The following is a 13,357-nucleotide window of genomic DNA, read 5'->3' on the forward strand; positions in this document are numbered from 1 at the left end:
GATTTTAATTTTCTTGATTGTGGGAAGTTACAGGGGGAGTCAGGTAATTATGTAATGACAGTAGATACTGAGATTCAAAAAGTTAAAGTTTTATAACCATTGACAAATTGTGTTTTAACATCATTTGTCAAAGTAAACAGCCTTAAATCCAAGGATCATTCTTCTTACTTTGTGTATCTGTACATTTTGGTCATCATTTATGGAAATACTTTTTCATCAGTTTGTGTGGTGAAACTGACACTTACTGATAAAAATCTAATTCTTCCAACCGCATAGTCCTGCCTACCCACCACACGAGACTGGTGTCCCTGCTCACCCGAGCCCTGACTGCTCCCCGCACGCTGGAACCCTGCCCTGCACCCATCCCTGCTGGAGCCCACCTCCCCCCGTGCGGGACTGGCATTGCCCCACCACACTACATAACTGCCAAATATTATTGTTGTATCAACGCATAAATAATACAGTAACTCCTCACTTAACGTTGTAGTTATGTTCCTGAAAAATGCGACTTTAAGTGAAACGATGTTAAGCGAATCCAATTTCCCCATAAGAATGAATGTAAATAGGGGGTTAGATTCCAGGGAAATTTATTTTTTGCCATACAGTACAGTACTATAGTTGGGAGGTGCCCCACCTGACCCCACACAGGCACAGCCCACTGGCACTGGAGACAATGAGGCAGGCAAGGAGGTTGAAGGTGCTGTAGACTAGGAGAAGCACGTTGCGCAGCAGCAGCTTCCCCTTCTCTGCAAGCACCAGGGGCGGGGGGCTCAACCCTTGGCCCACCCACTCCACCCCTTCCCCCAAACCCCCACCCTTAACCCGCCTCTTCTTTCCCCCCTTTACTCCGCATGCCGCGTCCTCGCTCCTCCCTCCCCCCACCTCCTGCCCGCGGCAATCAGCTGGCTTGCAGCGTTCAGGAGGCAAGGGTAGGGGGGAGAGGAGAGAGGAGCGAGAACATGGCATGCAGGCTCCTCTTCCCTCCCACCTGCCTCCTGAACACCGCAAGCCAGCTGACTGCCACGGGCAAGAGGCAGGGGAAGGAGGGGGGAGGTGTGCCACGTCCTCGCTCCTCCCCCCTCCCTCCTGACCACGGCAATCAGTTGGCTTGCATTGTTCAGGGGGCAGGAGGGAGGGGGGAGGAGCGAGGACTCCGTGCGCAGGCTCCCCCCTGCCTCCGGCAATCAGCTGGTTTGCGGCGTTCGGGAGGCAGGGGGAGCCTGCGCGCCAAGTCCTCGCTCCTCCCCCCTCCCGCCTGAATGCCGCAAGCCAGCTGATTGCCGCGGGCAGGAGGCGGGGGGAGGAGGGGGAAGATGCTGATCCATGGGGTCTGCCAGCAGGCAGGAGGCACTGTGGGGGGGGGGAGGCGCGTAGGGGAGCTGATGGGGGGCTGCCAGCTGTGGACAAAGCAGGCAGCCAAACGACATTATAGGGAAGCATTGCACAACTTTAAATGGAGCATGTTCTGTAATTGAGCAGGGACATAAGATCAAAACAATGTTAAGCGAGAGGACATTAAGTGGGGAGTTACTGTACAGCCAAGGTCCCATCATGCCACCAGTCCTGTATTATTACCTTGGCAAATTTGGCAATCATTCAAATGCTAATACCTTACCTGTTCAGCTTGTTTCTACCAATATTCCTCTATGCAGGCCCAGAATGAAGAAAGGTAGTCTTATAACTACTTTCTAGAATGGCAAAGTCCAACTACCCACTCTCTGGGCTGGCGTAACGGGACAATTTTTGAATAGCTGTCAAAATCTATTTGCAAAGAAATACAAGATTGTGGATGGAAACATGGAGGAGACAAAAAACCAGCCTCTTTTGTCACTTTACTTATATAATGGGAGTGCCTGGTTGCTCATGACCAGTTTGAAACTCATGATTACATAAATGTAAATAAATATTGCATCAATTTTTTTCTCTCTCTCAATAAAGAGCACCAAATCTATTTTACTTACACACAGTTTTTTAACAAAATAATTTATGTTTATAAAATATGTACACAATTCAACAAGCACCCTTTCTATGCTGCTGGCACCCTCATAACACTAAAAAATGAGAACTGCATAAATTTTATATATTTATACATATAAATACACATGCACAAAACTATGTTAAAAGAGTGTTAAGGTTACAAAGTCAAGTACTCAAAAGTGACGAAGGAAATACCATAATCAAAGTTGCTCATGCAACCTTAATCCAGCTCCCTTGTGCATATGATATTGTCATTAATTACATGATCACATACCATATTTTCCACAGAATACCTGCCTCATTCAGTGCCCAGGATTCACCATACTCAGTGATTGAGCTGCTGTTTAATATTTTGTTTTATTCTCATTGTTCAGCTTGTGGTCCCAGGCAAACCATTCAAACCCTGCTTGGAAGACAGTACTGTATTAATTTCCCCAGTGGCTTTTTTATGGCTGTGACAGGATGACTGCTCCCTGCAAGAAAGGGAGCAGGGTCCAGTGCACTTGGACAGATTAGCTGATGCCCAATTGGGTATAAAGGAAGGCACCTGGGCCTTATAGAAGGGGAATCAGCTGCAGATGCTGAGGGATTCTTGCAGACACTGCAGGGAGTAAGGATGTTTCTGCATGGCCGTGAGTCAACAGGGGAAAGGCAGCAACCAGAAAGGCCTGCGGAGAAGACCAAACTTCAAGCAAGAGGTGCTTGGAGAGCAGGAAGACAGGCCCCTGGGGAGGAGGGGCTGCACCCAATTTGGGATTGGGGTGGAAGAACTGAATTGTTACAGAGAGGACAGGCCCTTAGAGAGGGGGGATGGGCTCAGGTGAAACTGGGATGAAGTCTTTGAAGGTCTAAATTTTCTTTTGAAAGACTTTGCACTGGATGTACCAAATTGGACCCCAAAAGGAGGAATGTTTGCAACATCTGGCCTATGTGGACTTTTTATTAAAAGGGAGCCTGATTTAAAGAGAAACTGAGTCATGCCTCAGAAGAGCCACAGTTGGCCTGAAGGGGCACTATAAAATAGATGCATCCATTTACAATGGCATTCATCACAATAGTAGAAGACTGCGTCACAAACATGAATGAATTTATTCTCACACCAATGAGATGAGGTGACGTTATCATCTGAGTTTTACAGATGGGGAAACTGAAGAACAGAGAGATAAAAGTCAAAAGTGTCCACTAATTTTGAGAGTTCAGTTTGACACCCCAACAATCTATTTTTGAGAGTACTTAGCTTTATATGACTTTTGTGTTCAAAGCACATTGACTTCAGATTCAGTTGTGATGCTAAACTCTTTTGCACATCAGACCCCAGGTAAAGCATTCAGAAAACAAAGAACACAACTAATGCTCACCTGTAAAAAAAAAAAAAAAAAAAAAAAAAGTTTGGTTTGAATGACTTGCCCAAAATCACATCTCTTTCTGCCACAGAGTTGCTAACACCCTACCTTATTCACTACACACCTTCCAATTTCTGCAACAAATGAGGGAGCAGTCCTACAGACTACAGCCTCTCACTACACACAGATCTATCCAATTCATTGAATGAAGCAGGGGTCCTGTGGAACAAAATACTATAGAATCATAGAAACGCAGGGCTGGAAGGGACCTCAAGAAGTCATCAAGTCCAGCCCCCTGTGCTGATGCATGACAAAGTAAACCCTTGCTGGGTGTTTATCTAATCTATTCTTAAAAAAAACCATCCAGTGATGGTGATTCCACAACCTCCCTTGGAAGCCTATTCCATAGTTTAACTACCCTTATAGTTAGCAAGTTTTTCCTATTATCTAACCTAAATCTCCTTTGCTTCAGATTAAACCCATTACCTCTTCAGTGGACATAGAGAACAACTGATCACAGTCCTCTTTGTAGCAGCCTTTAACATATTTGAAGAGTGTTAGCAAGTCCCCCTCAGTCTTCTTTTCTGAAGACTAAATGTGACCAGTTTTTATAATCTTTCTAAACCTTTTATCATTTTTGTTGCTCTCCTCTAGACTCTCTCTCCAATTTGTCCACATCTTTCATAAACTGCGGCACCCAGAACTGGGCACAGCTGAGGCCTCATCATGTAAATAAATACTGTATTATAATGTATATGCACATGGGGGCAATCTTAATTCTGGCATTTTTTCATCTTTGAGTGCTTGACTTTGCAACTAGGGCTGTCAATCGCAGTTAATTCAACCGATTAACACAAAACAAATTAACTAGATTAAAAAAAAGTTGCTTTTAATCAGTTTTAATCGCACTGTTAAACAATAATAGAATACCAATTTCCATTTATTATTATATTTTGGACATTTTTCTATATTTTCAAAATATATTAATTTCAATTACAACACAGAATACAAAGTGTACAGTGCTCACTTTATATTACAACAGTGCAATGCAAATGCCTGTTCTCACTTTCAGGTGACATTGTAAATAAGAATCGGGCAGCATTATCACTTGTAAATGTAAACAAACTTGTTTGTCTTAGCAACTGGCTGAACAAAAAAATAGGACTGAGTGGACTTTTGGCTCTAAAGTTTTACATTGTTTTGTTTTTGAGTGCAGTTATGTAAAAAAATAACCCTACATTTGTAAGTAGCACTTTCATGATAAAGAGACTGCACTACATTACTTGTATGAGGTGAACTGAAAAAATACTATTTATCTTTTTTACAGTGCAAATATTTGTAATAAAAAATAAAGTGAGCACTGTACACTCTATTGTGTTGTAATTGAAATCAATATATTTTGAAAATGTAGAAAAACATGCAAAAATATTTAATACATTTAAATTGGTATTCTATTATTGTTTAACAGTCCGATTAAAACCGTGATTAACTGCAACTTTTTTTTAATCTCCCGATTATTTTTTTTAATTGTCTGATAGCCCTAATACTTTTATATGTGCAATGTCTTAGGTTTTAAAAAAAGAAAAACTGGGGAAAAAAACCCAAAATTCTATCGGGTGGCATAATACTGATACTGACATAGGTCATCTGCAGGGCCACATGAGCTAATGGAATAATTGATAGTAGCAGTAAGTTATCATCCTCTGTGTAGACCAGCCACTAGAGGGGGATCAGACACAATTTGCCACTTGGTTCCACAAATATTTTCTGACAGCAGAGGAATACTGAGACTCAAGAATCTAGGGTTCCATTCCACATTCTGTAGGGTAGCATGCACTGTCCAGTGGTTTTCAAACTGCGGGTCGTGACCCAGTACTGGGTCGCAGAACGTAAGGCACTTGGTCGTGGTGGCTCTGGTCAGCACCGCCAACTGGGCTGTTAAAAATCCCATCGGCGGTGCCGCCCAGCTAAGGCTAGTCTCTACCTGTTCTGACACCATGCTGCGCCCCGGAAGCAGCCAGCAGCAGGTCTGACTCCTAGGTGGGGGGGCCAAGGGGCTCCACACACTGCCCCCGCCCAGAGCACCGGCTCCACACTCCCACTGGCTGGGAACCGGCCAATGTGAGCTGGGAGGAAGGGGGGGTAGTGCTTGCAGGCGAGAGCTGTGTGGAGCCGCTTGCACGCCTCTGCCTAGGAGCCGGACCTGCTGCTGGCTGCTTCCGGGGCGCAGCATGGTCCACGGTGCCAGGATAGGCAACAAACCTGCCTTAGCACCCCTGCTGTGCCACTGACCAGGAGCCGTCCAAGGTAAGCCCGCACCCCAATTTCCTGCCCCAGCCCTGAGCCCCTTCCTGCACCCAAACCCCTCATCCATGGCCCCACCCCAGAACCTGCACCCCCAGCCCATAGCCTCTCCTGCACCCCAACCTCCTGCCCCAGCCCTGAGCCTCCTGCAAACCCGGAGCCCCCTCCTACACCCCAAACCCCTCATCCCCAGCCCCACCCCAGAGCCTGCAGCCCCAGCCCTGACCCCCTCCTGCAACCCAACCCCCTGCCCCAGCCCAGAGCCCCCTCCCACACCCCAAACCCCTCATCCCCAGCTCCACTGGGTCGTGGGCATCAACAATTTTCTTCAACTGAGCCACCAGAAAAAAAAGTTTGAAAACCACTGCTCTAGTGGACTCTTGGGCTCCTGTTCCCCCTAAGCCTGATTCCCTTCTACCTCTGTCCACTCCAGTCAGGCCCAGTCTGGTCTCTTCCCACCCACCCCAGGCTCCTCGTTACAGTCAGTCCGAGTCCGGTGTGAACAGCAGGGTTATGTCAGGGAAGAAAGGCACAGGTGGCAAGAGAAGAGGCACAGATGTTGTGGATGGAGTGTATAATGCCATACATTCTAAACAACTTCATGTATTTAAACCAGAGGTGGGCAAACTTTTTGGCCTGAGGGCCACATCTGGGTGGGGAAATTGTATGCAGGGCCATGAATGTAGGGCTTGGGCAGGGGGCTGGGGTGCGGGAGGGAGTGCGGGGTGTGAGGGGGGTGCGGTGTGCAGGAAGGGGTTCAGGTGGTGTGCAGGGTGCATGAGGGGACTCAGGGAAGGGGGTTACGGTACAGGAGGGGGTGCAGAGTGCAGGAGGGGGCTCGGGGCAGGGGGTTGGGGTGCAGGAGAGGTGCGGCAGGGGGCTCAGGGCAGGGGGTTGTGGTGCAGGGTGCAGAAGGTGTTCGGGGTGCGGGCTCCGGCCCGGTGCTGCTTACCTGGAGCTGCTCCGGGGTGGCAGCGGCGCACAGCAGAACTAAGACAGGCTCCCTGCCTGCCGTGGCCCCGCGCCGCTCCCGGAAGTCGCCAGCACCATGTCCCTGCGGCCCTGGGGGGGGGGGGGGGGGGGGGGAGGACACGTGGGGGGAGAGGCAGAAGGCTCTGTGCGCTGCCCTCCCCTGCGGGCACTTCCCCCAAAGCTCCCATTGGCCATAGTTCCCCATTCCTGGCCAATGGGAGCTGCGGGGGGTAGGGGGGGAGCCCTCTGCCCCAGGGGCCACAGTGACGTGGTGCCAGCTGCTTCCAGCAGCGGCATGGGGCCCGCAGCACCACAGGGGTGCCAATCCCGCAGGCCGGATCTGGCCCGTGGGCCATAGTTTGCCCATTCCTGATTTAAACTTAAAGCAGAACCATTTTGCTCCTGTATAGCCCACCTTCATTGGGCCCAGAGTGGCCCAAGGTTGACCTACAATCAACAGCAGCAGTATCACCACCACAAGCACTACCATGGTCCACAGAAGACAGCCAAGCACGCAGCACCCCCCCATCCTTGGCTCCCACTGGACTATCATGAAGCACTCCAAACATCAAGTCCAGGGGTCTCTTCAGTTAAAAGGTAGCTTATAAAAAGACCCCAGTCCCCAGCAGCACCAGTCTCCAGCAGGAAGTGGTGAGATGGAAAGGAGAGAGAGAACCAGGCACTCCACTAACTACAATGGCTTCCACAATGGACAGCAACCACCACCTAATACACAGGATTAACAATAGTCAGAAAGGAAAATTTTGTTCAGTTACATTGTGACAAGCCTCTACTCTAACAAAAAATACAATGGGCTTTTATATTCACATAGAGCAGACAGACCTTCAGTTTTAAAGTCCTGTCTAAAAAAATCCAAAGTAAACTTCATGGAACTCATTTATTTTACCTTGCTAATGCAACCCTAACCAGACTGTATCTCCAGGTAAATATTTCTAACCTGATTTTTATAAGGCATAAAAAACTTACTCACCCAGGCTGAGCAGTAATTTTGCCTGGTGAGTGGAACCAGGGAGCTGTATGCTATTTCTCAGGAGGAGAGGAAAGGAGAATAGCAGTCCAAGCGCCACTGCTACTTTAACAGGATGGGACAGAAGGACTCAAGAATCCCAGAGATGAGCAGCCTGAGGAAGTACATACCTTATAAAAATCAGGTTAGAAAAGAATGAGGGAGGTACATTAGTGGAAGAGAAATTAAAGTGGGAGAGACTATACTCATTTATGTTTTTTAAACTTGAGGTAGAGTAGTCATTCATTTTACAGAGAGAGAATGAAAGAGAAAGGGAGAAGAAGAAAGGCTAGCCTTCAGACTATAAGCCAGAGCAGCTGTGGTGGGAAGGAGGGCTTCAAATATTCCTATTCACTGGCCACTTGGCGCAGCTGTAGGATAGATGGGAGAGCAGCCCTCTCCCATCTATCCTACAGCTGCTCCAAGTGGCTAGTGAATAGCAGTATTTTTTCCTTCATTCAAGCCAGATCCCATATTTATCTCCACCATAAACTATATCTCATTTAGCTCCACCACTGCCTTTTCTCCTCTCCCAGAGTAGGGAAGGGAAGCAAGAAAGTGTGGAGCAGTGGAATGAATGAGAGTCAATCAATAAAGATGTAAACTGAATTATGGAGGAGATATAAGCGATGGAGAGTGAAAAGACAGCTTGTTGGTTTTAAAATTTCATCTCAGAGTCTTTGATCTCACACAAAGAAAAAAGAAATTAAAAAAGAACACTGCGCCAAACCTTTTTACTATGCGTGGGAAGAAGAGGAAAGGGCAGCATAAATTAATTTATTGGGGGTGGACTGCCACCCTGATAAGTTTAACTGTTCAAAAGCCTTTTGTTGTTTTAAAATCTCAGATAATACAGTTTGGGAGGGGCATGGCTTGAGGCACAGCTGTATTTCAGCCAGGTTAGTAGGTTTAAACTTTGGGCTAGTAATGTTTGGTAAATTTTTCAAGCTTTTTAAAAATGTACCAAATAATCCATTCCCTCTAGTACAGTGTAAAACATCCATTGCTATTCTGTTTACCTTCTTTTATTTTCTCCAGAAAGAAGCAGAATTAGATGTTTCTGCCAAAACATCTTCCATTTTCTAATCCTTCCCAATTTATATACCTGAGAATTTTCCCTTCCTCTTGGTACTTTGTGGAAGTCAGAAGAGCTAGGATATAGTGAAGGATGTTTATTCTGCTCTGTAGTGCTGCTCTCTGCTTTTCAAAGCTGCAGAGGGCAATTAATAGGACTCAAGTTTTTGTGTTTAAAGTAAATCATTAATCCTCACAGCCCCACTGTGAGGTTGATAAGCATTATACAGACAACAGAAACAGAAGAAAGGAGGGGTTCAAGTGACTTATCCAAGGTCATATAGCAAGTCAATGTCAGAACCAAGACTCCAGCCTCATTGTACCCCCTGCATACAAGTTCCTCAACCATACTCCACATGCAATACACTATCACCACTGACTAAAGCCAAAAACCAACAGTAGAGAAGAAACTAGTCTGCTATTATTCTATCAACTTCTTCATCCTGTACAAGATACTACTCCTATTTCTGACAGCTGCACACGTGATGCATGACGTGCTGCTTGAGGCTGTTGCAGTACTAACTCCTCTTGCCCAAATTTCCTCCCCAAAGCTTATCCAATTCATGTAACTTGGAGTCAGTGGTTGATGTTTGTTGGGTCAGCAAATGACACCATCAGCAAACAGTGTTCCAGTTTTGTAATAAGTAAGATGGCAATGGGTGGGGGAGGGTAAGCACCTGTGGGGTGGACAAAGAGGCCAAGATTTTCAAAAGTGACTAATGAGCCTGGATGCCTAACATAAGGCACCTAAATGGGCATTTTTCAGAGGGTGGGTGCTGAGCACTTTCTGAAGATCAGGCCTTTAAAGTGTTTCAAGCTGGCCACCCCAAGATTATTAGTCAACTTGTGAAAATTTAGGCCATATACCATTCTCCCCATTCTACAGGAAAACACATTCAGAGATCAAGTGATTCAGCTGGGGAGCATCGTAGTCTAGTGAGTTAGATTGACTAGAAATCAGGAGACCTGGATTTGACTTGCCCATGTAACTATGGACAAGTAATTTTAATCTTTCCGCCACAGTTTCCCCATCTGTTATGGGGGTAACGATATTCAACAGGGTGTTTTGAGGCTCATCTAAATAAACTAAGCTTAAAATGTTAAGGCAAGTGTGACGCATTGCTAGAAAGGGTTAGATATCCTGCAAAATAAATAACCCTCAAAAGACATGTGGGGAGATGATGTTTGTTTTTGTGTAAATACATAGGAGGAGTAGGGTCGACAATGTGATCAACAGTCCCGCCTATGCTGTCTTCTGATAATTCAGAGGTCAAAAGAAGATCCTAGCATTTAAATAAATTGTAAACACGGGATATCTTGGTATTTCTCTCTCTTTGAAATGTACTGTGAATGATGGAGGAACAAACAAATGTCCTTATGTTAATTCGTATAGCTAAGTACCGGTTATGGACCTCCTTCAAAGTCATCCTAATTACCTTTTGTTCCCTGAGGAACTCCAACTTGTCAAAAGACATGAAATTGTACAAAAGATCCTTGGATCCTGATTCTGTCATCTCAGATCTGCTTAGGATTCATCAGGGGAAGTTTGACTCACAAGACTGAGGTCCCAGTTATGCTGGTACGCCATGAATACGATATTTGGACATTGGACTATTAACTATTTCGGAAAGAACTCTTTGCAACTACAAAGCTCACCATTCTCTGCTATGAATCTGCACCTACATGAATTGAACTCATGTCTGTATGTACATTGATTTTTTAACCATACTCTCTCTCTTGTTTTTGAATAAATTTTAGTTTAGTTAATAAGAATTGCTGTAGCGTGTATTTGGGTAAGATCTGAAACATTCATTAACCTGAGAGGTAATGTGTCCGATCCTTTGGGATTGGAAAAACCTTTTCTTTTATATGATGAAATAAGATTTACAGAAATTTTCATCATATTTGACATGGGTACCTGGATGGAGGCCTGAGGCTGGATCACTTTAAGGGAACTGTGTTGTTTGGACTTCTGAGTAACCAGTAAGGTAATAAAGAAGCTGTTTTACGCTGGCTTGTTAAATCTAAGTACTGGAATATTCACTAGCTTTTTGGGGTTTGGCTGCCCCATTTTTTGCAGTTCATCCTAATTGAGTGACCATAGCTGGCCCCCACTAGGACCCCGATCACAGCAAGTCTGCAGAAACATTTAGCACTGTGCTCACTTCTTCAGACTACATAGTTACCAGGAAAACATGACCATTATCTCCATCCTTCTTGCTTTGGTTTGGTTTAAGAAGCTGGCATCCACTGACTGCATATTAATAAAATACACATCTGTGCGCCGTACCAACGCTGCCTGGCTATGATGAAAGCCTTATAGTGCTCACTGTGCTACACAAAATTGATACTTACTTCTGCCCAGTTCATAGGGTTCGGTGTGAATACCTAAGCAGTGTGCGTGAATAAGAACACCATGCATAAATTGTTTTTAATATCTAAATTTCTCCATTAAAATTTTTTCAACAAATGCACAAATTCAAAACAAGACACACATTAGAACAGATGGGGAGTTTCTTGGCAAAACCATTTTGCAATTATGAGCCAAAATAATTAGGGACATGTTTAAGAAACTAAGTCACCACTATTTTTTTTAAATGTGTATCTTCCAAACAACTTGTCTGAGCTGCCTCAACCTTTACAAAAATTCTACCCTGGCATAAAATCATACATGTGAATTTTAGGTGAAAAGATTTCAGGCAGATTTATTCTTAGTTACAGAGGCTGGAGTCTTAACAAGTAAAGGCTTAACAACTGGGTAAGAATACTCAGTACACCTTGCTAACTTCAATTCAACTGTGCTCAATTAGGTACTAATGTAGTTTGTTACATTTACATTATAAGTTCTACAGTAATAAGTCTAAAGTTCACATTTTAATTGCAGAATATCAACTTTATAGCTCAGTCTTCCAAACTCTGTTAATCTCTCGCATAAAATATATATATTAAAAAAAATCTTAAGATGCTGAAAGCCAGTTTCAAGTCAACTTTCCACGTTAAAAAGTAAGAGCTTCAGACTTACCTGTAACATACCAACTATTTCCACTTTATTAAAAAAGATGAAGGAGTGAAGTGTTGACAGCATATTTTCTTCGAACACTGAGGGAGTGGGTAGAACCATATCTTGGATATACTGTACTCTGTATGTTTGATGAATTTTTTGCTTCAGCTCTGGATCAGATATAGGAATCACCTCTTTAAATTTTGCTGTTTTTGTCAGAAATTCCCTGTGTTTCCGTGACGGCGATAAAGAAGGATCATATTCTAGGCATCCAATTACGTCCATTATACATTCCTCAGAAAACATTACTTCAAAAAGTGCAGTTCTGTTCAAAAGGAAGATTCCCTTGATAATTTCATACAAGTGGTGTAGTCCTTCAAGGTTCTCCAAGTCCTCACACACATGAAAAATTTCTAAGAGCTTTTTAATATAGCCCTCATTTTCCAAAGCTAGTGCGAGTTTTTCACGACGCAATGGAGAAGGCAGTGAAGACGCCACAAGTTCCGCAATTTCCTCTAGCCGATTTAATTCACAAGATGGCAATTCTAGACCTGGTGATGACATATCATCAAAACGTTCCTCCTCAGATTCATCTACAAGGTCCTGAGTAATATCCACTGAAGGATCTTTTCCTTGAACCTATTACAATGAGACATTTTTTGTAAGTAATTTTTTAAAATTTCTACTGGCATTTTTTTTTTTTTTAAATATTTCTAAAACTGTGCATTTCCAGTAAGGGACAGAGGGTGAAGGAAAAAAGCCAAAAGCCGCATTACACTCCTTGATGGTAGAAAGACTTCTGATTATATTTTTATTAAAAGCATGATCTGGAATATCAATGATTCTACTTCCTGGAGCCAAAATTAAATGCATGAATAAGAGTTTGCCATTTAAATACAATGCAGTTCAGGTTCTGATGTGCTTTTGAATGCTGGCATAAAAGGCACAGTATGGGACACTGAACACCTTCATTAATATATGATTTTGAAACAGAGTAATTTTCTGGACTAGATATTTAATTGTATTAGTTTGTATAAAGCTGAATACTTAAATGTCAGGAAACTGAAAATATAGGGAATAGAGAAATAGCAGAATTTTCTGAATATTTCAGGAAAAAGGAAGACATTATTATTATTAGCACTTCTCGGGTGTCCATCACTAGAGCTTGAAAGGTCCCCTTGCCCAAGGTGAATAAGAAGTGTTCCCAGGTGAACAACATCTTCTGCAGAATCTAAACTTTCAATTACAAATAAATTTTTTTCGAACACTTATGGTTTTGAATATAAGGTTCTAACACAAACAGATATTAAACTGATGCAGCACAATCTTCTTAAGTCTATATACAACTTGTTCAACAACCTCTGCAGCTGATCAGAGCTTTCCATGAGCTACACCAGAATGAACTGACCAGAGTCTTGTCAGCTTTTATTGCTATTTCTTACAACTGTGGGTAGTAGTGAAAATTACAAGAATCAAGTCAAGTTTTGTTCTGCTGTAGTTTGGGAAAACTGAACATCAGCAGAGACAGGCACTGGTGCTATTCACTGAGAAAGAGGACCCAAAAAGTGAAGGTTGTTTCCAATATTCTGCCTTTGTTCAATATATCTGCAGTAGCCAAAAAACTAAGGGAATGGAAGAGGTTGACACTCTCACCCCATT

General features: G+C 43.8%; 1 protein-coding gene across 2 annotated transcripts in view; it reads right to left on the bottom strand.

Annotated features, from left to right (window-relative positions):
• Window positions 1-13,357, bottom strand: part of PPP4R3A (protein phosphatase 4 regulatory subunit 3A) — a 71,382-nt gene that overhangs the window by 26,410 nt on the left and 31,615 nt on the right. For both annotated transcript variants that reach the window (XM_024206003.3, XM_024206002.3), the window contains exon 4: window positions 11,720-12,337. In XM_024206003.3, the coding sequence (XP_024061771.1) occupies window positions 11,720-12,337 (618 nt within the window). The remainder of the gene's footprint in view (window positions 1-11,719; window positions 12,338-13,357) is intronic.

The sequence above is a fragment of the Terrapene carolina genome, unplaced genomic scaffold, assembly GCF_002925995.2.
Source record: "Terrapene carolina triunguis isolate 2854851 unplaced genomic scaffold, T_m_triunguis-2.0 Scaffold96, whole genome shotgun sequence".
Taxonomy (NCBI): domain Eukaryota; kingdom Metazoa; phylum Chordata; order Testudines; family Emydidae; genus Terrapene; species Terrapene triunguis.